General features: G+C 43.2%; 1 protein-coding gene and 1 pseudogene across 1 annotated transcript; one reads left to right on the forward strand and one right to left on the reverse strand.

The window, feature by feature from the left end:
- Positions 1-238: 238 nt before the first annotated feature.
- Positions 239-10533, forward strand: LOC116894506 (cone-rod homeobox protein-like). Its single transcript, XM_032896211.1, is given in 4 exon segments — positions 239-277; positions 5151-5283; positions 7176-7327; positions 9555-10533. Coding segments are annotated over 4 exon segments (972 nt in total). The 3' UTR covers positions 10203-10533.
- A 2711-nt stretch (positions 10534-13244) lies between these two features.
- On the reverse strand, positions 13245-13766 carry LOC116894507 (annotated as a pseudogene).
- Positions 13767-25851: the final 12085 nt, after the last annotated feature.

Genomic DNA, 25851 nt, shown 5'->3' on the forward strand with positions numbered 1-25851 from the left:
CACCATACCCAGTTTATGTGATATTGGGGATTGAACCCAGGGGCTTAATACATTCGAGGCAAGTACTGTACCAGCTGACCTATACCCCAAGCCTCCCGTTGTCATTGTTAGACAGAGTCTGCTTATGAATCCCAGGTTGGCTTTGAATTTGAATCAATCCTCCTGCCTCAGGCTCTGAGTGGCAGATGTGAGCAAGCCTCCACACCCAGATAGAGGGTGAGAAGGAGGGGCTGGAGAGATGGCTCAGTGGTTAAGAACACTGACTGCTTTCCTTGAGGTCCTGAGTTCAATTCCCAGCCATCACATCTGTAATGAGATCTGATGCTCTCTTCTGGTGTGTCTGAAGACAGCTGGCTGCAGTGTACTCCTATACATAAAATAAATAAATTAAAAAACAAAACAAAAAAACAAGAGAGGGAGGGGGAGTCAGCAGGCTGTTAGCAGGGTGCTGCTGGTTGAAGATCAGAGAACAACATGCAGGTGTCAGTTCCCTCCTTCTACTGTGTGCGTACTCAGTTGTTTGGCTCAGAAGCAGGTGCATTCACTCATTGAGCCGTCTCACTGGCCTTATTATTTTGTGTGTATGTGTGTGGTGTATATTCATATATTTGGGGAAGTGTGCACACCTATTGGGACATAAAGCTAACTTGCTCTATTACTTCCCACACTATTATTTTGAGACTTGTTTTCTCACAGAGCCAAGATCTGGGTTGTTAGTCAGCAATCTCTGGTGATCTCTTATGTCTGCTTCTCACAATCTTAGGGTTCACGTGGTCAAGTCTGCTTCCCTCACTTTGTATTTTGAGAAAGAGGAATCCATCTCTGTAGGTCTGGCTGTCCTGGAACTCGCTATGTAGCTGGAACTGGTCCAGAACTCAAAGAGATGAACCCACTTTTGCCTCGTGGGTACTGGGATTTAAGGCATGCAGCACTATGCCCAGCACACGAACTCAGATGCTGGAAGTGAACTCAGGTCCTTGTGATTGTGGTGTGACAGCTGTCCTTGTCCACTGAACTACCTTTCCAGCCCATGTACTAGCATGTATTATTATTATTGATTAAAGAATATTAATTGTGTATTTGCACTTGAGTGAGAGTACCTGCCGAGGCCAGTGGAAGGCAATGGCTCCCTTGGAGCTAGAGTTACAGGCAGTTGTGAGCTCTCTGCTCTGGGTGCTGAGGACTGAACTTGGGTTCTCTGGAAGAGTAGCAAATACTAACCTGACCCGTCCAGCGGGTGCAGTTATTCAGGGTCCCGAAGAGGCTTTCTACCTGTGGGCCAATGGGGGAGACCAAGCAAAAGTTCTGTTGTCAAGGTCTCGTTTATTGGGGTGAGCGTTACAGCTTTTAAGGCTTTCTGGTAGGGGGAGTGACCTCTGTGAAACACAAAGGAAGGAGGGACGAGGGTACTCTGATAGCAGGAGGTGAAGAGGTCATGCGGTGGAGACACCGGGTGTTTGCTCAGGAGACATCTGGTAATTGCTTGGGCTGAAGCATCCCGTGGTTGTTATCTTCTTGTGCCGTAAATTCATGGGAAAGGCTTTTGATCAACAATCTCCTGACTTTATGGCAGTCATTTCAAAGTTGAACATCTGTGGCCGTGCAGCCAAGAGTCACGTAGGCATTCTGAGCTAAACAGTCACAAAACGGCCAGGCCCAAATCCAATACAGCTCCCTACACTAACCATTGAGGCAACTTTCAGCCTTTGCCTCCCACACCTTTTTAGAATATGTTTTTATTATCAAAACTTACGGGGTTGGGGATTTAGCTCAGTGGTAGAGCGCTTGCCTAGGAAGCACAAGGCCCTGGGTTTGGTCCCCAGCTCCGAAAAAAAAGAACCAAAAAAAAAAAAACTTACATGTATGTGTGTGTATGTGTGTGCACTAGTGTGCACATGTATGTTTATGTGTGTGTGTGCATGTGTGTGTTTGTGGGTAAGAGTGCATATGTATGCAGCTGCCTTTGGAGGCCAGGAGTGTAGGATCCTCTGGAACTGAAGTTATATGTAGAACCACTCAACTTGGGAGCTGGGAACTGAACCTGGGTCCTCTGAAAGAGCAAGGAATGCTCTTAACTGTTTAGCCATCTTCTCCGCCCCTCTACTCCTCCCTCCTCTTGTTTGTTTTTTTGAGACAAGGTTTCTCTCTGTAGTCCTGGCTCTCCTGGAACTCAATCTGTAAACCTGTCTGTCCTCAAATTCAGATATCCACCTGCCTCTGCCCCCAAGTTCGAGGATTGAAGGCATGTGACGATACATCCGGCTCCAGCCCCCTCCCCCTTTTAAAAAAGATTAATTTATGTGCATATGCTTGAATATATGCATGTGCACCATGTACATGCAATGTCCACAGAGGAAGAGGGAATTTGATGTGAGTTACCATATGTGGGCTGGGAATAGAACCCAGGTCCTCTGCAAGAGCATCCACTGCTCTTAACTGCAGGGCTGTCTTTCCAGGCCCTATACATTATATGTTTAAAATTCTTTCTTGTTTAAAAATCATAAACAGTGGCATAATGTGCATGTTGATAGCACTGGCTTTTATTCTTTGAATATCCATAGTATATAGTAAATATGTTCATAAACTTTATATATTAAATGGCACTAAATAAAAATATAACAAACATTTTTTAAAAGATTCATTTATTTATTATATATAAGTACACCGTAGCTGTCTTCAGACACACCAGAAGAGGGCATCAGATCCCATTACAGATGGTTGTGAGCCACCATGTGGTTGCTGGGATTTGAACTCAGGACCTCAGAAAGAGCACTCAGTGCTCTTAACCACTGAGCCATCTCTCCAGCCCTATAACAAACATTTAAGTGATCTATTATTATCTGTAATCTGGACATACAGTATATGTAACACATGCACTTAGTATCAAAGTGTGACTTTGACAATAATCTCAGCATTTGGTAGGTGGAGGCAGGAGTATTGCTATGAATTCAAGGCCAGTCTGAGCTATGTAGTAAGTTCCTGTCTCATTAATGGTACATCCAGGAGATAGCTTATTCAGTAACCTTCCTACTTTACAAGTATGAGGATCTGAGTTTGTTCCCCAGAGGCCAGAATAAAAAAAAAATGGGCATGGTGTTGTGTTTGTAATCCCAACACTGGTGAAACAGAAACAGCTGGATCCCTGTGGCTTGCTGGCCAGACATCCTAGCTTACAGTGCGATTTCCAGACTAGTGAGAGACCTGATCTTAAAAACCAAGGGAGATACTGGGGATGAAGCTCAGGAGGTAGATTGCTTGCCTAGCATTTGTGAAGACTTGGGTTTGGTACTCAGCACTGCATAAACCAGGTATGGTGGTGCTGACTTGTGATCTCAGCATTTGGGAGCTGGAGACAAGAAGATAAAGAGTTCAAGGTTATTCTCAGCTATCTGGAAAATCTGAGGCCAACCTGAGTTATATAAGACCTTCTTTCAAAAATAAAATGAAGGGGTTGGGATTTAGCTCAGTGGTAGAGCGCTTGCCTAGCAAGCGCAAGGCCCTGGTTAGGTCCCCAGCTCCGAAAAAAAAAAAAAAAAAAAAAAAAACAAAAAAAAACGAAAAAAACTGAGGTGGGTAGCCTGATGAATAAACTTGGGGTTGATTTTTAACTGCCCCTCCACTCTTACACACACACACACACACACACATAACCCCATACATACAAACACAATCTCCCCCACATACACAAGCACACACACACCCTTATACACAAACATTTCCCCATACTCCCCTACAAGCACTCCCCACAAACACATACACACAAACACACATACTCATACACACACAAACAAACACATACACACCTACCCCTTGGGAGTGATGGCTAATACTACTGGTCTCAAAATTTGTGAGGTGGAGGTAGGAGGGTCAGAAATATGAAATCAGCTTTGCTACAGTCTTGGCTAGTTAATGTCAGCTAGGGCTACATGAAACACTGCTGCACAAAATAAAAAAATAGTGCCTTTCTTTCTTTCTTTCTTTCTTTCTTTCTTTCTTTCTTTCTTTCTTTCTTTCTTTCTTGTGGCTTGGTCTATAATTGAGTTCCTTGCCAACAGCCAGGGCTGTAGGGGAATTTTAATCTAGCAACATGGCTGCTCTGGTAAGGGATCATACCCAAAGAAATAGATCTGGCTGGAACAGACACACCCTTAGTACACTCTTTTAATCCTTTTGGCTGGAATATAGATAAGCCCACAGGATACACCTTTAATTCCAAACAATGATGTTTAAATTGAAGGACTGACAAAATGATGAATCAAAGAAAGATTTGACAGAATGAGTCAGAGATAGTATGTGTGTATATATATATATATATATATATATATATATATATATGTATAGTATATACCATAGTATATATACCTCCCATAAGAACAGACAGGAAAGAGGCTACTTAAGAACATTGCAGGGAGAGGAGTTGGATTGAGTTCGGTTGCGTTCGGTGCAGTTCAGTTGAATGCAGTTCTGTCCAGTTTGTCCAGTCAGTGAAGTCAGTGTAGTTCAGTTTGTGGAGTTTAGAAGTTGTTTTTCCAAGCAGAACAATTCAGTCAGAAGCAGAAAGAAGCCAGTCTGAATCAACCAGCTTGTGGAGGTGTTTGAACCAGACAGTTGAATTGAACCAGGTAGCAAGAATTCAGAAAGAGCTAGAAAGGGTGAACTTATTCAGTATGTCTTAGAGTTGAAATATTCTAGGCCTAGATTGAACAGATGGAGGCCTTCAAAGTTTGGGCTTGTAGAAGATTGGATTGTATGAGGGTTTGAAGCTTCCAGGGCTAGGCCTAGGGATAGTTAGATAAAAACATTCCGGGCTCAGCCCAAGTTGTGTATTCACACACCTTGGGTACAGCTCTCATCTCATCACTTCATCTGAGGAAATAAAAGTGACAATTACACAGAGCTAGGAACTGAGGCCCTGAAACTCATGTAGTCCAGGATACCAGGATGGTCTCAAAGTCACAGAATTCTGACTCCTCAGCTGGGAGAAAATGAATATACCACAACACTTTGCCTCTAAAAATGAGAGAGAGAGAGAGAGAGAGAGAGAGAGAGAGAGAGAGAGAGAGAGAGAGAGAGAGATTGATTTTGATGGGCAAGGTTGGTTGGATCCCAAAGAAGACCTGAAGTAGGATGAACACCCTGTTCTCTTGTAGGCACCCTCATCTGGGCCCTAGTCTCTGAAGATCATGATGACGTATATGAACCCGGGACCCCACTATTCGGTCAATGCCTTGGCCCTGAGTGGCCCCAGTGTGGACCTGATGCACCAGGCTGTCCCATACTCAAGTAAGTGTGTTCTCCTTCTGACCTTCAGTCTGTCTTTTAAGAACCTCTGAGGTTCATTACCCTCAGGAGAAAAAGCATTCCTGGGGTGGAGGGGGCAGTGGGAACTTGTACCAGCTCTATGTCCATTTGCAAAGGAGTTTGGTATTCCAGGCACTTTTACATGTTCCGCGGGAATTCAGAGGAGTAAATAGTCATGACATTCACTCCCTTTGGAGGGAGAAGAGGGAAAGGGAACTGGTCTGGAAGAAGAATCAGGAGGATTCCATCTCTTTGTAAAGCTTTTTCTTTTTCTCTTTTTGGAGTAGAGGTTGTTGGGCTGTAATCCAGGGCCTTGTGGCTTCTAGGTAGGCACATTAGCATGGAACTATGCCCCACCATAGCTGTAGGAGTCTAGGCAGGGGCTCTACCACTGAGACATGCCCCCAGCCCCTCACTGGGGGATTCTAGGCAGGGGCTCTACCAGTGAGCCATGCCCCCAGCCCCTCACTGGGGGATTCTAGGCAGGGGCTCTACCAGTGAGCCATGCCCCCAGCCCCTCACTCTATATAACTGAGCATGTCCCAGCCTCCTGATTCAAGACTCTAGAGTGTTGAGATTTAAGTCCTTCACCATCATGCTCTACTATGATACATTATTATTTAACAGATCTCTCTCATTTGCCTTTCTCTTCTTTCTCTTCCTTTTTATTTCTTCCCTCTCTCACTCCCTTTCTTCCTTCATCCTTCCTTTCTTCTTTTCTTCCTTCTTTCCTCCCTCCCTTCCTCCCTTCCTTCCTTTCAACAGACTCTCACTATGTAGCCTTAGCCTGGAACTCACCATGTGGACCAGGTTTCTTTATAGATTGACAGAGTTCTGCCTGTTTCTGCCTCCTGAGTGCTGGAATTAAAGGCAGGAGCCACCTGATCTAGCCTTTCTCTTTCTTTGAAGAACAAATAAAACACTATTTTTGCATGAAGGGTAGGGAGCAGGAGGCTTGTTTGCCATGGCTCCCTTGTTGACGTCTGAGCAACTTTTGGGAGTAGTTTTTTCCCTTCTATGTTGGGTCCCAGGGATTGAACTCAGGTCCTCAGGCTTGGTCACAAGTGTCTATACATGCTGCACCATCTTGCTGGCCCCCTTTTTCTTTTACATTAAGTTGAACCACTTTTATAAGCAGGAGTCATGGTTACTGATAACACCATGTTTCAACCAAATATATCTTAAGAGTATAAAAAGTTTCAAGAGACAGGCTGGAGAGATGGCTCAGCAGTTAAGAGCACTGACTGCTCTTCTAGAGATCCTCAGTTCAATTCTCTGTAACCACATGTGGTTTACAACCATCTGTAATGGGATCTGATGTCCTTTTCTGGTGTATTTGAAGACAACAACAGTGTACTCACATACATAAAAAAATATTTAAAAAAAAAAATCTCAAGATGGGAGTCTGGTGCAGTGACTATACCCGCAGATATTTGGGAGCTGAGGTAGGAGGATCTCTTGAGTCCATGATTTCAGGGCCAGGTGTGGGCTATGTAGTGAAACTCTGTTGTAATGAGAGAGAAGGGGAGGGATAAAAGGGAGGGGAAGAGTAAAGGGAGGATAGAAGAGAGAGAAGGAGGAAGAGAGGAGGAAGGGGAGAGAGAGGAGGAGAAGGAAGAGAAGAAAGGGAAGGAGGGGTTAGGAATGAAACAAAGACAAAATGAAGGGCAAACCCAGTGAATGAATGATTGGAATACATCTCTTAATTCCTCTGGGGACTGAGCCACCACTAGAAGGCCAGGGAATCAATCAAAGCCCCTTTTTTAGGCTGATGGATGTGCAGAAAGGACTTTGGGACAGGCATTCCTCTGTACCTCCAGCCTCTAGCAAGCAGACCTAGCTCACCTGAGGTTCTTTAATTTGCCCCCACTTAGGTGCCCCTAGGAAGCAGAGGCGGGAGCGGACCACGTTCACCAGGAGCCAGCTGGAGGAGCTGGAGGCCCTGTTTGCCAAGACCCAGTACCCGGATGTGTATGCACGTGAAGAGGTTGCTCTCAAGATCAACCTGCCTGAGTCCAGGGTCCAGGTAGGATGATCTGCTCCCTGGACCCCTTGAACCCTTACTGTAACCTTCTGTGGGCCCTTGTCAGATCCAGAGTGCATGAAGGAAAGAGGCCAAGGGTAGCATATTTATGAAGTGGCCTAAATGCCCTTCACATTCCTTATATCACTCTTCTTATATGATGCCTTCTCACCACACTGTCCTCCAAGGGTTCTCCTTCCCTTTGTACTCTCTGTTTTCTTTCAGGGCCTCATATATGCATGTGACCTACCACTGAGATATATCATCATCTTTCTTGTTTTTTAATCTTAAAACTATTAATTTTGATATTTATGTATTTATATGTTTGTTTGTCTGTTTATTTATTTATTTTAGTTTTTCAAGACAGGGTTCTTTTGTGTGTGTAGCCTTGACTGTCCTGGAACTCACTCCATAGACTAGGCTCACAGAGATCTGACTGCCTCTGCCTCCCGAGTTCTATGATTTAAAGGGGTATGCCACTGCTACTTGGCTAAAACTAATTTTGAGGCAAGGGTCTTACTATGTAGACCAGTACCAGCGATCCACCTGCCTCTGGCTCCCAAATGCTGAGTGTGTGTGCATATTTTATTTTTAATTATGTTCATGTATGTGTCTGTGCACATGAGTGCAGTTATCATTTTAAAAAATTATTCTTTGATTTAGAAGAAGGGAAAGAAATATGGAAATGATGTATTATAATTTAGTAAAACTAAATAAGCAATAAAACTTTATTCTTTGGGTAATTTCATACATGGATACAATGTATTCAGGTCAGATCTACTCTCTCTTTCCAATACCTCCAGGAGCCTCCTCCTCTTCCATTTCTCTTTTAGCTTTATTCATGTCCTTTTTGTTTTTCTCCTCTTCCTCCTCCTCTTCTTCCTCTTTTAAAACCCACTGGGTCAAGTTTGTGCTGCTTATATGTGCATGGGAGTGGCACCATCCACTTAAGCATTGGCATTGGGAGACAGAGTCTCACTAAGTTACACAGGCTGGCTTTGGACTTACTTTGCAGCTCAGGCAAACCCTGATCTTCCTATCTTCTTGTTTCAACCTCCTGAAGAGCAAGGATCACAACAGGTCTGTGCTATTAAGACTCACATGGATCACAGTGCTTTAAATTCCAAACTGAAATGCCAGTTTTCTGGCTGAAATGCTACCTCGTATCCATCTTACTTGACAACTTCTTTCAGTCCAACCAGTTCTAGAATACCACACTAAACATGGTAGGCTCACACCTGTAGCCTCAGCATTTGAGAGGCTGAGGCAGGAGGATTGCTTTGAGCTTGAAGACAGTCTTGCTACCTAGAGTGAGCCTCCACCCCAACTGTACGGCTTACCCACTTAGGCCAACAGTAATATTCCTCACCAAAGTAGAATACTAACTCCTCTGATGTTCCCTTTAAGCAATAAAGGCTGGGTGGTGCATGATTATTAGGTGACTGAGAGGATTAGTGGGTAAGAGAAATGTGTGTGTGTGTGTGTGTGTGTGTGTGTGTATGTTCTGCAGTGTGGGGGATTGAACCCAGAGCCAGGCAAATGCTCTACAACTAAGCTACATCTCTAGCTTTGGTATTGTTATATCTATATGTAAAATTAAGTGAGTGCATGCTATGAAATTAGCTGATGAGAATATGTATATATGTGTACTTATGCACAGATATATGATTGCATGTATGATATGTGAATATAATGCATGTATGATTACATATACATAGTCATGAGTAGGAGCATGTTAATATAATGTGTTCATATGTGCATGACTATATGTATGATATGTCAATATAATGCATGCATTCATAAGCAGAAACACATAAATATATGTTCATATGTATACGATTGCATGTATGGACAATGCATAATTGTATACATATTCATGGGATCAGGTGGGTGTCAATGCATATAGGTATGTGTGTGTGACTGCATACATATTATGTGAGAATAATGTATGATTGTATGCATGCATATGTGATCAATCAGGTAAGTAGATGATGCATGACAACTGATAAATGCGTGTACGTATGATTGCATGTTTCAAATGTGTGTGATCAGTGCATGCAGGTTGCTGTGTGCATGTGTACATGCATGATTGGATAGGTACACAGATCATGGACAGAGTTGCCCTATCATTGGATGCAGAGTGGTGATGTGTGGGTCTTACCATCAACTTTGTCTTCTCTTGGCACGTAGGTTTATCCCCCCGCCCCCCATATTTCCTCTCTCTATCTAGGTCTGGTTCAAGAATCGCAGGGCGAAATGCAGACAGCAGCGGCAGCAGCAGAAACAGCAGCAGCAGCCCCCAGGGGGACAGGCCAAGGCTCGTCCTGCGAAGAGGAAGGCAGGCACATCCCCGAGACCCTCTACAGATGTTTGTACAGATCCTTTGGGCATCTCAGATTCCTACAGCCCATCTCTGCCTGGTCCCTCAGGTTCACCTACCACAGCAGTGGCCACCGTATCCATTTGGAGTCCAGCCTCAGAGTCTCCTTTGCCTGAGGCCCAGAGAGCTGGCCTAGTGGCTTCAGGGCCCTCTCTCACCTCAGCCCCTTATGCCATGACCTATGCCCCTGCTTCTGCTTTCTGTTCTTCACCTTCAGCTTATGCATCTCCAAGTTCCTATTTCAGTGGGTTGGATCCATACCTTTCTCCCATGGTGCCCCAGCTAGGGGGTCCAGCTCTCAGCCCCCTCTCAGGCCCCTCTGTGGGGCCATCCTTGGCCCAGTCCCCCACCTCCTTGTCAGGCCAGAGCTATAGCACCTACAGCCCCGTGGACAGCCTGGAATTCAAGGACCCTACAGGCACCTGGAAATTCACCTACAATCCCATGGACCCTCTGGACTACAAAGATCAGAGTGCCTGGAAGTTTCAGATCTTGTAGAAGAGGCTTCATATTCTCCCTTCCAGCGGAATCACCCTCTCTGGACTCCGGCTGCCACCTCCTGCTTAGATTCCAGGAGAGTAGCTCTCAGCAAGCATCAGCAAGTAGCAATCCTGCCAAAGGCTGTGAAAAATTCAGCCCCAGGTGTAGGCCACCCTCAGCTCCATTAGAGAGTTTAACCCCTTTACCACCTACCCCAAGCAATGAAAGGGACTTCCTCTCCCAAGACAGTCCAGCAGCAACCAGTAGATAGCATGACTGATGTGCATATCTGATGCTTTTCCCAGTCTTCAGTAAAGGTGCTGAGAACTTGCTCTGGAGAGAAAGAAAATCTGTTTCGCAAGTGACTTGGAGAATGTTTGGGTTAGAACTCCTGGTACCCTAAGCCAGATGTGGTGGCTCAATGTTCATAATCCCAGCATGGAAGAAGCTGAGGCAGGTGGATTGTGGGAACTTGAGGCCAGCTTGGACTATGAAGTGAGACCTCTAAATTCATTTGGAAAATTTATACAGTTAAAGATCAGGTTTACATGGTAGGTTTAGGAGATTGTTCATTTGAACATGTATATATGATTTATGTGCCTGTATGTACGTTACAGGCATGAGCCACCAAACTGCACTGGGATGCTGTGGCTTGTATAAAATCAAAATGCAGAAGAAGCTTGATGTAAATATTGGGGAGGACTTGAAAGATAAATAGAATGTTCTAGAGCCCAAGGTGCCCCAGTCCAAGGTTCCTAGGGTCAGATTGAGGGGGCACAAGTGATGAAGTCTTTCAGATGCCTATAGGAGTTTGATCGGGTAGAGGTCTTTTAGACATCCACAGAGTATGTCCAATATTCTTTTTTAAAAAGACTTATTTTATTTGTATGAGTTCACATTAGCTATCTCCAGACACACCAGGAAAGGGCATCGGATCCCATATAGATGGCCGTGGTTTCTGGGAATTGAACTCAGAACCTCTGGAAGAGCAGTCAATGCTCTTAACTGTGGAGCCATCTCTCCAGCCCATGGACGGTATTCTATTTCATAAGCCAGGAGTGGTGGCACATGCTTGTGATCTCAACACGAGGGAGGTGGAAGCAGGAGGATAATGAGTTCAACGTCATTCTAGGCTACAAAGCAAATTTGAGGCCAGCCTGGGCTATATAAAACCCTCTTGCACTCCCCCCAACCCCCACAACTGCAAATCCTACTTTCCAAGCCACAAGACTAATGAGACAAATGGACATAGAATGACAAGGTCATTTAATGTTAACTTCTCTGTTCACGCCTTTCCTCTGAGCCTCTCAGATCTCCCTTCCCTGGCTACCCAGAGTGAAACTGATTAAAGATGTTGGATCCCACTTAAATCAGGGTGTTTTTTTCTCTTTGTTTCTGTGTGTTTTTGAGGGGGGCAGGGAGGAGGGGCAAACTTGGTTAGGTAGAAAGAGATTAAGATTTGCTTTGCCCTTTCTGCCCATAGTGTGCTCCTGGATATTTTCTGTTTGGCAATGCTTGTCTCTGTATCTTCTAAAAGTCAACTAAGGAGGAACACAGGACCAGGACAGATAGAGAAGGTCTGGGATCCCAGCACTTGGGAGCTGAGGAGGAGGATCTCAAGTTTAAGATCTGCCCAGGAAACTTAATCACAGATACATTTTAAAAGAGGCTGTCAGTGTAGGTCAGGATACAGCCCCTGCCTAGAATCCCCCAGTGAGGGGCTGGGGGCGTGGCTCAGTGGTAGAGCCCCTGCCTAGAATCCCCCAGTGAGGGGCTGGGGGCATGGCTCAGTGGTAGAGCCTGTCTAGAATTCCAGTGGGGCTGAGGACATGGTTCAGTGATACAGTACATGTCTAGAATGTTGGTTTAGTTCCCCGTACAACAAAAGAATATGTCAGTCCTAACTGTAGATATCATCACAGCAATGCCTCTGATAGACATTATTATAGGTGAGGAAACTGCAAGGGCTTGGGAGTCAGTTCACCCACCATGATCTACATCTGGTAGAATTTCTTATTGGTCCCTTCTTGGCATGCACAATCCCTTTCATTTAAAAATATTTATTTGCCTGCATATGTGACTGTGTACTATGTGAAGGCAGTGCCTTTGGAGACCAGAAAAGGGTACTCAATTCCCTGGAACAGGAGTTGCAGTTACTAAGGAGCGTAAGTGGCTATGTGCATACTGGGAATCAAACTTGGATCCCCTGGAACAGCAACCAATTCTCTTAACCACTGAGCCATCTTTCCACCCTACTCCCTTCTTTTAAAGGCAGGGTCTTTCTACCTAGGTACGGTTGGCCTCAAACTCATAGTAATCTGCCTCCCATCTGCTGGGATTACAGATAGGTGCTGGGTCTTCTGTACTTTCTGGCCATCTCCCTTCCATTCTTTCCATTTCTGTCCTCACCTCTGTAGCTGTCTGTCCCTCTTATTGTTTCCACCCCAGGCATTCTGTTTCCTGTGTCCCTGGACAGGACTAATTTAGTAAATGCTCCAATCCTCTTAGGACAACAGTCCAGCCTCAGCAGAAAGGCAGGGGGAATTATGGAGGATTAGGCTCAGCCTCGGGACCTGTGGGGGAGGGGACTCTGTGGGGACAGCCATTTTCTATCTAAACTATACAACATCTGCTCATCCCCTCAGTCCCACATGAACACAGCTCTATTTGTGTGCACCATAATGATACAACCACCAGCTTACTGCGTATTTGTGTGCATATGTGTTTGTGTGTACATGTCCCGGTGCTCGCACATGCAGAGGTCAGAGGAAGACATGGGGTGCCTGCCTCTTTCACTCTGCTCCCCCCTTTCATCTCTTAGATTTATGTATTCTATTTAATGTGATTGAGTGTTTTGTCTGCATTTAGGTATGTGCACCATACGTGTTTAATGGCCTCAGAGGCTAGATTAGGCCCAGAAAAAAATTGAAATTACACTGATGTGTGTGTGTGTGTGTGTGTGTGTGTGTGTGTGTGTGTGTGTGTGTGTGTGTTGTCAGAACACAACTTTAGGTTAGGGAGTTGGTTCTTTCTTTACATCATGACGGCTGGTTGTTAGTCTTTTTTTTTTTTTTTTATGGTGGAAAAAAAAGTATATATTTAGAATTAACCATCTGGACTCACTTTAGATGATCCCAATCTTGTTGGCAACATCTAGAGCGTCATAATCAGGAGCCAAGCGAATGCATGCCTTCTTCTCTCCGTCAGGCCGTATCAGAGTATTGACTTTGGCCACATCAATGTCATAGAGTTTCTTCACGGCCTGTTAGATCTGGTGCTTGTTGGCCTTAACATCCATAATAAACACAAGCGCGTTGTTGTCCTCTATTTTCTTCATAGCGGATATTTGATGATAGCCTAGTGGTCAAGCTTGTTTCTCCAGGGTGCACTCTTTCGAGGATATTTGGGCTGCCTCCGGAGCCGCAGGGTCTTGGGCTGCCAGAAAGTGGGTGACGTTCGGATCTTCTTTTTGTGGCTGTGGACGCATTTCAGCACTGCCTTCTTAGCTTTCAAGGCCTTTGCTTTGGCTTCGGCTTTGGGAGGGGCAGGAGCTTCCTTCTTCGCTTTCGGTGCCATCTTGGCGAAAAGGGTTGGTTGTTAGTCTTGATGGGAAGCATTTTTACCCACTAAGCCGCCTTGTCAGCCTGCAAAGAATCATGTTTCAGAAGTCCCAATATTATCTAGATTAGAGAGGTCACCAGTGACCTGGAAAACAGGACTGTAATTAACTTTACAGAACATATAGGTCACAACTAAGGCCATTCTACCCTGAGCGCAGCATATCTTGTCTGATTCTTTGAAGCTGAGCTGTTAGTAATCAGTATTTGGGAAGGAGAACACACAGATCTGACCAGCTTGGATTCTAGAGAGGGCGTCGATGAGACTCCCATTTCCTGAGAGCATCTTGCTCAGACCAAAGCCACGTTAAGTAATCTTTAAAAAGGATTTATTTATTTTGCCAGGCATGGTGGGCACACCTTTAATCCCAGCACCTGCGAGGCAGGTGGATCTCTATGAGTTCCATTCTAGTGTGGTCTACATATGAAGTTTCAGGACAGTCAGAGCTTTATAGTGTAAAGATAAAAGACTTGAGAGCCAGGTAGCCGTGGCCCACACCTTTGATCCCAGAACTCAGGAGGCAGAGGCAGTCAGATAGCTGTGAGTTCGAGGTCGGCCTGGTCTACAGAGTTTCAGGACAGCCAGGGGTACACAGAGAAACCCTGTCTCCAAAAATCAAAAAACAAAACAAAACAAAACAAAAAACCAAAAACAACAACAACAACAACAACAACAACAACAAAAAAACCCAACCAACAACAACAACAAAAAACCCCAAAAAACAAAAAACAAACAAAACAAAACAAAAAAAAACAACCCATAAAAACAAACAAACAAAAAAACCCCCCAAAACCAAAAACCAGATAAATTATTTCCTTGTATTTATTTCTTTGATGTCACTGTTGGTAACTGAACTCAGGTTGTTTCCCCAAAGTTGAGCAAGCACTGTGCCACTGAGCCACAAGTCAGGGAAGCTTGCTTTTTTCTCTTTTTTCTTTCTTTCTCTTTTCTTTTTTATTGGATATATTTCTTTATTTACATTTAAAATATTATTCCCTTTCCCGGTTTCCTGTCCCATAAGCCCCCTATCCCCTCCTATCCCCCATAAGGATGTTCCCCCTTACCCCCTATTCCTCTGCACTGGGGGTCCAACCTTGGTGGGACCAAGGGCTTCCCCTTCCACTGGTGCCCAACAATGCTATTCTCTGCTACATATTTCTTAACTGTGAGTCACATTTTGTACTGAGTCTTCATCTTCTATGGCGTCAATGACCTTTCCTCAGAATAGAGTTCCTCTCTGCTACAGGTTTGCAGTCATAATCAAGAAATTGAAGCTCCTGTTCTCTTTGTCTAGCTTGAGCAACAAACCGAGGGGTTCTAGGAATGGACTGAAGGCAATTCAGTTCCTCACAAGGAGATGTCACTAACTGTCACCCAAACACCTGTTTACCCCAGGGACAATTTGTGAACAGAAGCCAGGTCACCTTCAAGGGGATGCTTTGAGTCCTCTGTGTAGGAGCTTGGGAAAACTTTGGGTAGAGACCATGGAAACTCCAGTGATCTTGGGGAGCAGAGTGGGGTTCTGAATGGCTCAGCTAGTGGGAGAGTAGCTAGAAAAGGTTACAGTTAGGTAGATGGAAGACTGAGCCATTCAAGAACTGGTACCCAGCAATGAGAGGCAATGAGGAGGATCCCTAGGCAGCAGGCTGAGTAGAGGCCCATTTCCTGAGATGGTCACCAACCAGTGGAGATCAAATTTCTTCTGGGATGGAGCCCTCAAAGGGCAGTGCTAAGGTTCTGTTAGGTTCTCGGCTCCCAAGCAAACTACCATTGAATATATCTGCTCAATAAAGAAAGATGTCCTCAATAGGGCCAGGTTTTCATAGGATGGAGCTGCAGACTGAGTGGGGTCTGAGTCGGGTGGTAGCGTCTGCTGGATGTGAGGATGGTTTAGTTGAGGTTACTATTGTTGTGTGATGAAACATGGCCAAAGCAATTTGGGCAAGAAAGGGTTTATCTGGCTTGGGTTTTTTTTTTCCCCCTGTTTCTCAAGATTGTTCTTTAAGATTTTTTTTTAAATTTTTTATTTTTTTATTAACTTGAGTATTTCTTATATACATTTCGAGTGTTATTCCCTTTCCTGGTTTCCGGGCAAACATCCCCCTAATCCCTCCCCCTCCCCTTCTTTATGGGTGTTCCCCTCCCCATCCTCCCCCCAGACTTGGGTTTTCATATCATTGTTCATCATCAAAGAAAGTCAGGGCAGAAGCCGGGAGGCAGGAGCTGACACAGAGGCTATGAGGGTGCTGTTTACTTGTTTGCTCAACCTGTTTTTTTTTCCCTTTCTTTTTTTAGAATCCAGGACCAATAGCCCAGGAGCCTAGGGATACAGAGATGACATCATCTCACAAAAGGCTAGGACCTCCCCTATTAATCTCTAATTGAAAAGATAACCTGCAGGCTTGCCTGCAGCCTGATCTTACAGAGGCATTTTCTTAATCAAGGTTCCCTCCTCTTAGATGACTTTAACTTGGGCCAAGTTGAAATAAAACTATGCAGCCCAATTTACCCCCTGTCAACTTGACCCATGAGCATGTCACCATCAAGCCACAACCTCTCCGTCTTCATTCATCCTCAAGATCACACACTAAAAACACAAAGTATTTTAAAAGTCCTGTAGTTTTTACCAATTCAAACACATTAACAGTTCAGTTCCTATAGCACCTGTGAGTTAGAGGCAGGTGGAGCTCTATGAGTTCAAGGCCAGCCTGGTCTACAAAATCAGTTCCAGGACAGCCAGGGCTGTTACACAGAGAAATCCTGTTTTGGGAAAAAAAATTTGGTCCCTTTAAAATATCCAGTCTGTTTCTTAAAACATTTTTTTTTTTTCTCTAAATATATCCCGGGCTGGAGAGATGGCTCAGCAGTTAAGAGCACTGACTGCTCTTCCAGAGGTCCTGAGTTCAAGTCCCAGCAACCACATGGTGGCTCACAACCATCTGTAATGGGATCTGATGCCTTCTTCTGGTGTGTCTGAAGACGCTACAGTGTACTAATATACGTAAAATAAATAAATCTTTAAAAAGTTATCTATCTATCTATCTATCACCTATCTATCTATCTATCTATCTATCTATCTATCTATCTATCTATCTATCCCAACAGCAGTTTCCCTTCCCTTCTCTCCTTCCAGACCCTCTGTTCCCCTAACCCCCGCCTTCTCCTCTTCCACTCCTCTTCCATTTCTCTTTAGAAAAGGGCAGCCCTCCCAACGATATCAAACAGCCATTGCATATCAAGTTGCAGGAAGACTAGGAACCTCCTCTTCTTTCCAGGCTTAGATGAGGCAACCCAGTAGGAGGAAAGCGGCCCAAAGGCAGGCAGCAGAGTCAGAGATAATCCCTGTTCCCACTGTCAGGAGTCCCACACGAAGAGCAAGCTACATAACTGTAACATATGTGCAGAGGGACCAGGTCAGTCCCATGCAGGCTCCCTGGTTGGCGGTTCAATCTCTGTGAGCCCCTATAGGTTCAGGTTGGTTGATTTTGTGGGTTTTCCTGTGGTGATTTGAACCCTCTGGCTCCTATAATCCTTCCTCCCCTCTCTTCCACAGGATTCCCCAAACTCTACCTAGTGTTTCCGTTTCCATCAGTTGCTGGATGAAGCCTCTCTGATGACAGCTGTGCTAGGTACCAATCTATGAGTATAGGAGAATACCATTAGAAATCATTTTGCTGATGTTTTCTTCCCCACAATTTGTATTTGGTTCTATACTAGGTCTCTGGGCAATCCAGCCTCCGGGTCCTGGCCCTGCAGGCAATGTCAGGGTTTGGCTCCCTCTGGTGGCATGAATCTAAATATCCAGTCTATTTAAAAATTGCAAAATTTTTTTTTTGCCCCCCCCCCCCCCCCAAGCTGGGGGACCAACCCAGGGCCTTGCGCTTAGGCAAGTGCTCTACCACTGAGCTAAATCCCCAACTCTGCAAATTTCTTTTAAAAGCTCCAAATCTTTCACCTGTGCACTCCTGTGAAAATCAAAATTAAGTTACAACTTTCTTACAACAAGAGGAAAGAACCAGGGCACAGTCATAATCAAACTCTCAATGATGTAAATAATGAACTGTCAGCCTGATTCCCAGCTCTGTAGCAGAACACTGCTGCAGTCTCCCTTTCCTCTCTGACCCTATCCCCAGTGGATCACAAAGGCCTTCTCTAACCTCCCAGCGAATCATCCCAGTATCCTGGCCTCCAACACTAGTAGGCATTCTCTATGCACACACGAGCTGAGCAGGCCATGGTAACAGGTAAGCTAACTGATGACCTTCATCGATCCTTCTTCTACTCAAAATCCAACTCCCCAATCTCATTCTTAGCTCTGCAACAGATACTAGTCTCCACACTTACCAGGTCCACAGAAAAATTTCTACCAAATTTAGACATAGCTATCACAATCGTCTAAAATCCAAAGAGGAAACAGAAACCAAGGAAGAAAAGACCCAACCTGCAAAGACGAATTCAGAAACCAGCACCTAGACCCATAGTCCTCTCAATCCCAAATGCCTAGACGCCATGTAACTACACATCAAATAACAGCCAGGGCAATGTGTTTACATCCGAGCCTAGATATGCTATCACAGCAGGCTGTGAATTTTCCAACATAGCTGGAACCTAAGAAAAAGATGTTGAAACCACCTGTATGAAGGTGATAGAGATCCCTGAAGAAATTAGCAGTTTGTTGATATTGTTCTTCCTATGGGGTTGAAATCCCCTTCAGCTCCTTCAGTCCTTCCCTAGCTCCCCAGTGGAAGCATTGGGATCTCTGGGCTCAGTCCAATGGTCGACTGTGAGTATCTGCATCTGTATTGGTCAGGTGCTGGTAGAACCTCTCAGGGAACAGCCATATATATCAGGCTCCTGTCAGCAAATGCTTCTTGGCATCAGCAATAGTGTGAGGGTTTGGTGTCTGGAGATGGGATGGATTTCTAGGTGGGGTGGTCTCTGAATGACCTTTCATTCAGTCTCCATTACATTTTTTTGCCTCTGTTTTTCCTTTGGACAGGAACATTTCTGGGTTAAAAAATTTGAGCTGCGGGTTTGGGGATTTAGCTCAGTGGTAGAGTGCTTGCCTAGCAAGCGCAAGGCTCTGGGTTCGGCCCCAGGTCCGGAAAAAAAAAAATTGTGAGCTTCGTGGGTGGTTCCATCCATCAACTGGGGGCGGTGCCTAGCTTCTGGAGGTGGTCTCTACAGGTTCTATCTCCCCCTTTGTTGGGTATTTTGGCTAAAGTTACTGCCATTAGGTCCTGGGATCCTCTTGCTTCCTTGTACTTTCTAGTGGCAACCCCCACCCTAGTTTCCCATTCCTCACTGCTACATGTTTCTATTCAATTTTCTGACCCTCTGTACTTCTCTACCACCAACCAAAGAGAATACATGGAGGGAGCCATGACTCCAGATACATATGTAGCAGAGAATGACATTATCTGACATCAATGGGATGGGTGGGAGGCTTGATGTCCCAGTGTAGGGGGATGTTAGAGGGGTGAGTGAGTGGAGGAGCACCCTCATAGAAGCAAAGGGGAGGCCGAGAGAGGGGGAATGAGATGGGGGGTTTGTAGAGGGGTAACCAGGAAGGGAGGCATCATTTGAGTGTAAACAAATAAAATGATTAATAAAAAACAAAAAGAAAAAAAATCTACCATTTTAAAGGTTAAAAAAAAGAAGAAATTAACAAGTCCTTGAAGAAATCCAGGAAACACCAACAAACAATGGAAGGAAAGAAAACTGTTCAAGACCCAAAAAAGGAAATAAAATCAATAGGGAAAACCCAAATTGAGGAAACCCTAGATCTTTAACTTAGGAATTCAAACAGGAACTACAGAGGCAACCTTCACTAACAGAACAGAAAAGAGGAAAGAGGGAATCTCAGGTGCTGAAGATAGGGATAGAAGCAACGAATACTTCAGTCAGAGGAGATGTTAAATCTACAAAATTCCTGACACAAAACATCTAGGAATCTGTAACACCATGAATATACCAAACCTAAGACTAATAGGACTAGAGAAAGGAGAAGAATATGAGCTCAAAGGCTCAGAAAATATTTTCAACAAAATCATAGAAGAAAAATTTCCTAATCTAAGGATGAAGATGCCCATAAAACTATAAGATGCATACTGAACACCCAAGAGATTAAACCAGAAAAAAAGTCACTTGGCACATAATAATTAAAACACTAAACCTCCAGAATCAAAGAAAGAATATTAAAAGCTGCAGGTGAAAATATCATGAAACCTAATTGAATTTCATATGCCTTCTCATCAGAAGGGCCTGGGTAGATATGCTGCAGACTACAAGAGACCACAGATGCCACCCCAGACTACTTAGCAAAACCTTCAATCACAATAAGATAATCTATGATAAAGTCAAATTTAAACAGTACCTGCCTATGAATCCTGCCCCACAGAAGGTATTAAAAGGAAAACTAGAACTCAAGGAAGTTAACTACACCCATAAAAACACAGGACATAAAAAAGCTCAGAGCAGCAAAATAAAAAGAAAGGAAACACACACACACACACACACACACACACACACACACACACACACACCACCACCACCACCACCACCACCACCACCACCACCACCACCATCACCACCACCACCACTACCACCATCAAAGTAACAGCAATTAATAATCATTGGTCATTAATATCTTTCAACATCAATGGACTCAATTCCCCAACAAAAAGGCACAGATTGCCAGAATGGATGGGAAAACAAAATCCATCCTTCTTCTGCATCCAAGAAACACACCTCGACATCTACAACAGTTGGGATTTGAGGGTGAAGGGTTGGAAAAAGGTATTCCAGGCAAGTGGACCTAAGAACTAAGCTTGTGTAGTCAGTTTAATATCTAACAGAACAGATTTCAAGTCAAAACTAACTAGAAGAGATAGGGAAGGGTATTACATACTCACATTGGACCTTGGAATTCTTTATTTATTTTTAAGAAGCTATTATATATATGTATATATACATACATATTCATATATCTGTATATATACATACATATATGTATATATATATTTAATTTATTTATTCACTTTACACCCCAATTGCAGACCCACCTTTCCTATCAGTACCACCCTCACATGCATCTTTCTCCATACCCCCTTCCCTTCTTCTCAGAGGAAGGGAAACCCCTCATGGGTACCAACCCACCCTGGCACATCAAGTCACAGCAGGAATAAGTGCATCCTCTGTCTCTGACTCTGTTGCTTGCCTTTGGAACCCCTTTCCCTAGCTGGGCTGCCTCGTCTGACATTGCAATTCTTAATACCCAAGGGCATCCAAGTTTGTAAAAGAAGCAGCACTACAGTTTACATCACATATTGTTCCTCACACAACTGATCGTAGAAGACTTTAATCCCCACTCTTACCAAAAGACAGATCATCAAAACGAAGAATAAACAGGAAATGCTATAGTTAACAGATGTTATAAACTAAATAGACCCACTAGATATCAGCGGAATATTTAATCTAAACACAAAAGAATGTACCTTCTTTTCAGTAGCTCGTAGAACCTTCTCCAAAATCGACCATTTACCTGGATATAAAGCAAGTCTCAAAATATACAAGAAAATGAAAAAAACAAAAACAAAAACAAAAATAAAACTCCATGCATCTTCTCAGACCACCATGGATTAGAGCTAGACATCAATGACACAAACAACTGAAAGTTTACAAACCCATGGAAACTGAATTGCTCTCCATTGAGTGAACAAATGTGTAATGAGATGTATAGTAGAGCCTTTATGTCTGGCTCTAAATGAAATGTGTAGGAAAGCCTTTGTGTCTGTCTTTGAGTGAAATGTTTCAGTAAAGCCTTTGCTATATTTGGGTCAAACAGTAGAGGCTGAGAAATTGTTATGAGACTGTTTGAACCTTGAAGAAATTGTTATGGACTGTTTGAACCTGGAAGGTCTGCATTTGGTGCTACGTGAGTGCTTGTAGCTGCACCCATTTTGGTCTTAAGACTAGATTATGCCTACCCGTGCTCTCCATTGAATGAACAAATTTGTGTGGGTTGACTGCTTTCTCAAGCAGCAAGGGTAAGATAATTTGGTAGCTGGACCCTTTCCCAGCCCTAATTAGCCTTGTATGATGCTTAACTAAAGTAACCGGAGTGAGCTAGCCAGGTGTCAATCTTCTCCGAGAGGCTGTACCCTTCTGCTCCTTTGGAAAATGAAGACTTAGCATCTTGGTGAGCTTCTCTGTCTACTGCAGCACATATGACCAACATCAAGCAATAAGAATGGGTCAAGACAGAAATAAAGAAAGAAATGAAAGACTTTCTATAGTTGAATGGAAATGCACACAAAGCATAACTAAACTTATGGGACACAATGAAGGTGGGTTTCAGAGGTAAGTTCATAGTACTAAGTGCCCACATCAAAAGAGTGGAGAAATCTCATCTTAGTAACTTAACAGCACACCTGAAAGCTCTAGGGAAAAAAAGAAGCAATCACACCCTAGAGGAGTAGACAAGAAATAATCAAACTCAGGGCTGAAAGCAATAAAAAAGGAAAAAAGAGACCCAACAAAACCAAGAGTAAATTCTTTGAGAAAACCAACAAGATAAACATACTCAAAATTAATGAAAAGGCAGAGAGAGAAAGAGAGAGGAAGAGAGAGAGAGAGAGAGAGAGAGAGAGAGAGAGAGAGAGAGACAGAGAGAGAGAGAGAATCCAAATTTAAAAAAAAATCAGACATGAAAAGTGGGGGTTGCATAAAAACAGGCATTGAGGAAATCTAGAGAATCATTATGAAAAACCTGTACTTGGGGAGTGGATCCTACCGGTTTCTGCCTGTTCCCAGAGCTGAAAGCCAATCACCAGACTTGCTGACACACCTGAGAGCAGAGGTGAGCTCAACTCTTCTGCTCTGGGTGATCCGCATGGACACACAAAACAAGGAGCAGTCTGGAACAGGACCCTTCTGGTTTCTGCCTGAGCCTGCAGCTGACCCAGTCCCTCAGCTCTCTGTACCCAAATCTTGTGGGGGAAGAGAGTTGGACTCTCAGAAGTGCCGACAATCCTGAGAGCTCAGGGGAGACCACCACTTCTGCTCATATTCCTGGCCCAGGAGGAACTCACCTAGAGACTTTTGGACACAAGAACCTAGGAGCAGTCAGGGACAGGATCCTTCTGGTCTCTGCCTGCTCCCAGAGCTGACCCTGTGACACAGCTTTCTGTATCCAGATCCCTCTGGGAGAAAGCCAGTCTCCAGGAGTGCTGACACTCAGGCATACTATAGGGTCAAGCCACACTCAGAGACAGCAAGATCAGCTAACACCAGACACACTCAGATGGCAAGAGGCAAGTGCAGGAATCTAAGGAACAGAAACTAAGACTACTTGGCATCATCAGAGCCCACTTCTACCAAAGCAAGTACTGGATTCCCAACAAACCAGAAAAAGCAAGATTTGGATTTAAAAATCACATCTTATGGTGATGATAGAGGACTGTAAGAAGGACATAAATAACTTCCTTAAAGAAATATAGGACAACACAGGTAAACACGTAGAAGCCCTTAAAGAGGAAAGATAAAAATGCCTTAAAGAATTACAGGAAAACACAACCAAACAGATGAAGGAATTGAAAAAAAGATCCAGGGTCTAAAAATAGAAATAGAAACAATAAAGAAAGCACAAAGGGAGACAAACATGGAGATGGAAAGAGATCAGGAGTCATATACACAAGTATCACCAACAGAATACGAGAGATAGATTAGAGAATCTCAGGGGCAGAAGAAACCATAGATAGCGTTGACAGGACTATCAAAGAAAATGCAAAAGACAAAAAGCTCCCAACCCAAAATATCCAGGAAATCCAGGACACAATAAGGAGATCAAACCTAAGGATAATAGATATAGAAGATTCCTAACATAATGGGCCAGTGAATATCTTCAACAAAATTATAGAAGAAAACTTCCCTAACCTAAAGAAAGAGATGCCCATAAACATAAAAGACTCTACAGAACTCTGAATAGATTGGACCAGAAAAAAACTCTTTCAGTCACATAAAAGTTAAAATACCAAATGCACAAAACAAAGAAAGAATATTAAAAACAGAAATGGAAAAAGGTCAAGTTACATATAAAGGCAGACCTATCAGAATTACCAGACTTCTCACCAAGACTATGAAAGCCAGAACATCCTGGGCAGATGTCATACAGACCCTAAGACAACACAAATGTCAGCCCAGGCTCCTCTATCCAGCAAAACTCTCAATTAATGAAGATGGAGAAACCAAGATATTCCACGACAATACCAAATTTACACAATATCTTTCTACAAATTCAGCCCTACAAAGGATAATAGATAGAAAATTCCAACACAAAAGAAAACTATATCATAGAAAAAGCAAGAAAGTAATCCTCTTGTAACAAACCCAAAAAAGAGCCACACAAACATAATTTCACCTCTAACAACAAAAATAATAGGAAACAACAATCACTATTCCTTAGTATCTCTTAACATCAATAGACTCAATTCCCCAATAAAAAGACATAGACTAACAGACTGTATACATAAACAGGACCCAGCATTTTGCTGCATACATGAAATGTACCTCAGTGACAGAGACAGACACTACATAAAAGTAAAGGGTTGGGAAAAATTTTTTCCAAGCAAATGGTCCCAAGAAACAAGCTGGAGTAGCCATTCTAACATTGAATAAATCGACTTTCAACCAAAGGTTATCAAAAAGATAAGGATGGACACTTCATATCCATCAAAGAAAAAATCATCCAAGGTGAACTCTCAATCCTAAATATCTATGCTCCAAATGCAAGGGCACCTACATTCATAAAAGAAACCTTACTAAAGCTCAAAGCACACATTGCACCTCACACAATAATAGTGGGAGGCTTCAACACTCCACTCTCAGAAATGGACAGACCATGAAAACAGAAACTAAATGGGACATAAAGAAACTAACAAAAGTTATGAACCAATTGGATTTAACATATATCTATAGAATATTTTATCCTAAAACAAAAGAATATACCTTCCTTTCAGCGCCCTCATGGTACCTTCTCCAAAATTGTCCATATTATTGGACACAAAACAGACCTCAATAGATAAAAAGAAATGAAACAGTTCCATGCATCCTATCATATCACCAGGGACTAAGGCTGGTTTTCAATAAAAACAAAAATGACAGAAAGCCCACATGCATATGGAAGTTGAACAATGCTCTACTCAATGATAACTTGGTCAAGGAAGAAAGAAAGAAAGAAATTAAAGACTTTTTAGAATTTAATGAAAATGAAAGCACAACACACCCAAACTTATGGGACACAATGAAAGCAGTGCTAAGAGGAAAACTCAGCTCTGAGTGCCTCCAAAAAGAAACAGGAGAGAGCATACACTAGCAGCTTGACAGCACACCTGAAAGCTCTAGAACAAAGCAAATACACCCAGGAGGAGTAGATGGCAGGAAATAATCAAACTCAGAGCTGAAATCAACCAAGTAGAAACAAAAAGGACCATAGAAAGAATCAACAGAACCAAAAGCTGGTTCTTAGAGAAAATCAACAAGATAGATAAACCCTTATCCAGACTAACCAGAGGGCACAAAGATAGTTCCCAAATTAACAAAATCAGAAATGAAAGGGAGACATAACAACAGAATCCGAGGAAATTAAAAAAAGCATCAGATCCTACTACAAAAGCTTATATTCAACAAAACTGGAAAATCTGGAGGAAATGGACAATTTTCTAGACAGATACCAGGTATCAAAGTTAAATCAGGACCAAATAATAAACCATCTAAACAACCCCATAATTCCTAAAGAAATAGAAGCAGTAATTAAAAGTCTCCCAAGGGGAAAAAAAAAGCCCAGGACCACATGGGTTTAGTGGAGAATTCTATCAGACCTTCATAGAAGACCTCATACCATTACTGTCCAAACTATTCCACAAAGTAGAAATAGAAGGAACATTACCCAATTCCTTCTATGAAGCCACAATTATTCTTATACATAAACCACACAAAGACTCAATAAAGAAAGAGAACTTCAGACCAATTTCCCTTATGAATTTCGATG

Source organism: Rattus rattus, chromosome 2 (assembly GCF_011064425.1).
Source record: "Rattus rattus isolate New Zealand chromosome 2, Rrattus_CSIRO_v1, whole genome shotgun sequence".
NCBI classification, from domain to species: Eukaryota; Metazoa; Chordata; class Mammalia; order Rodentia; family Muridae; genus Rattus; species Rattus rattus.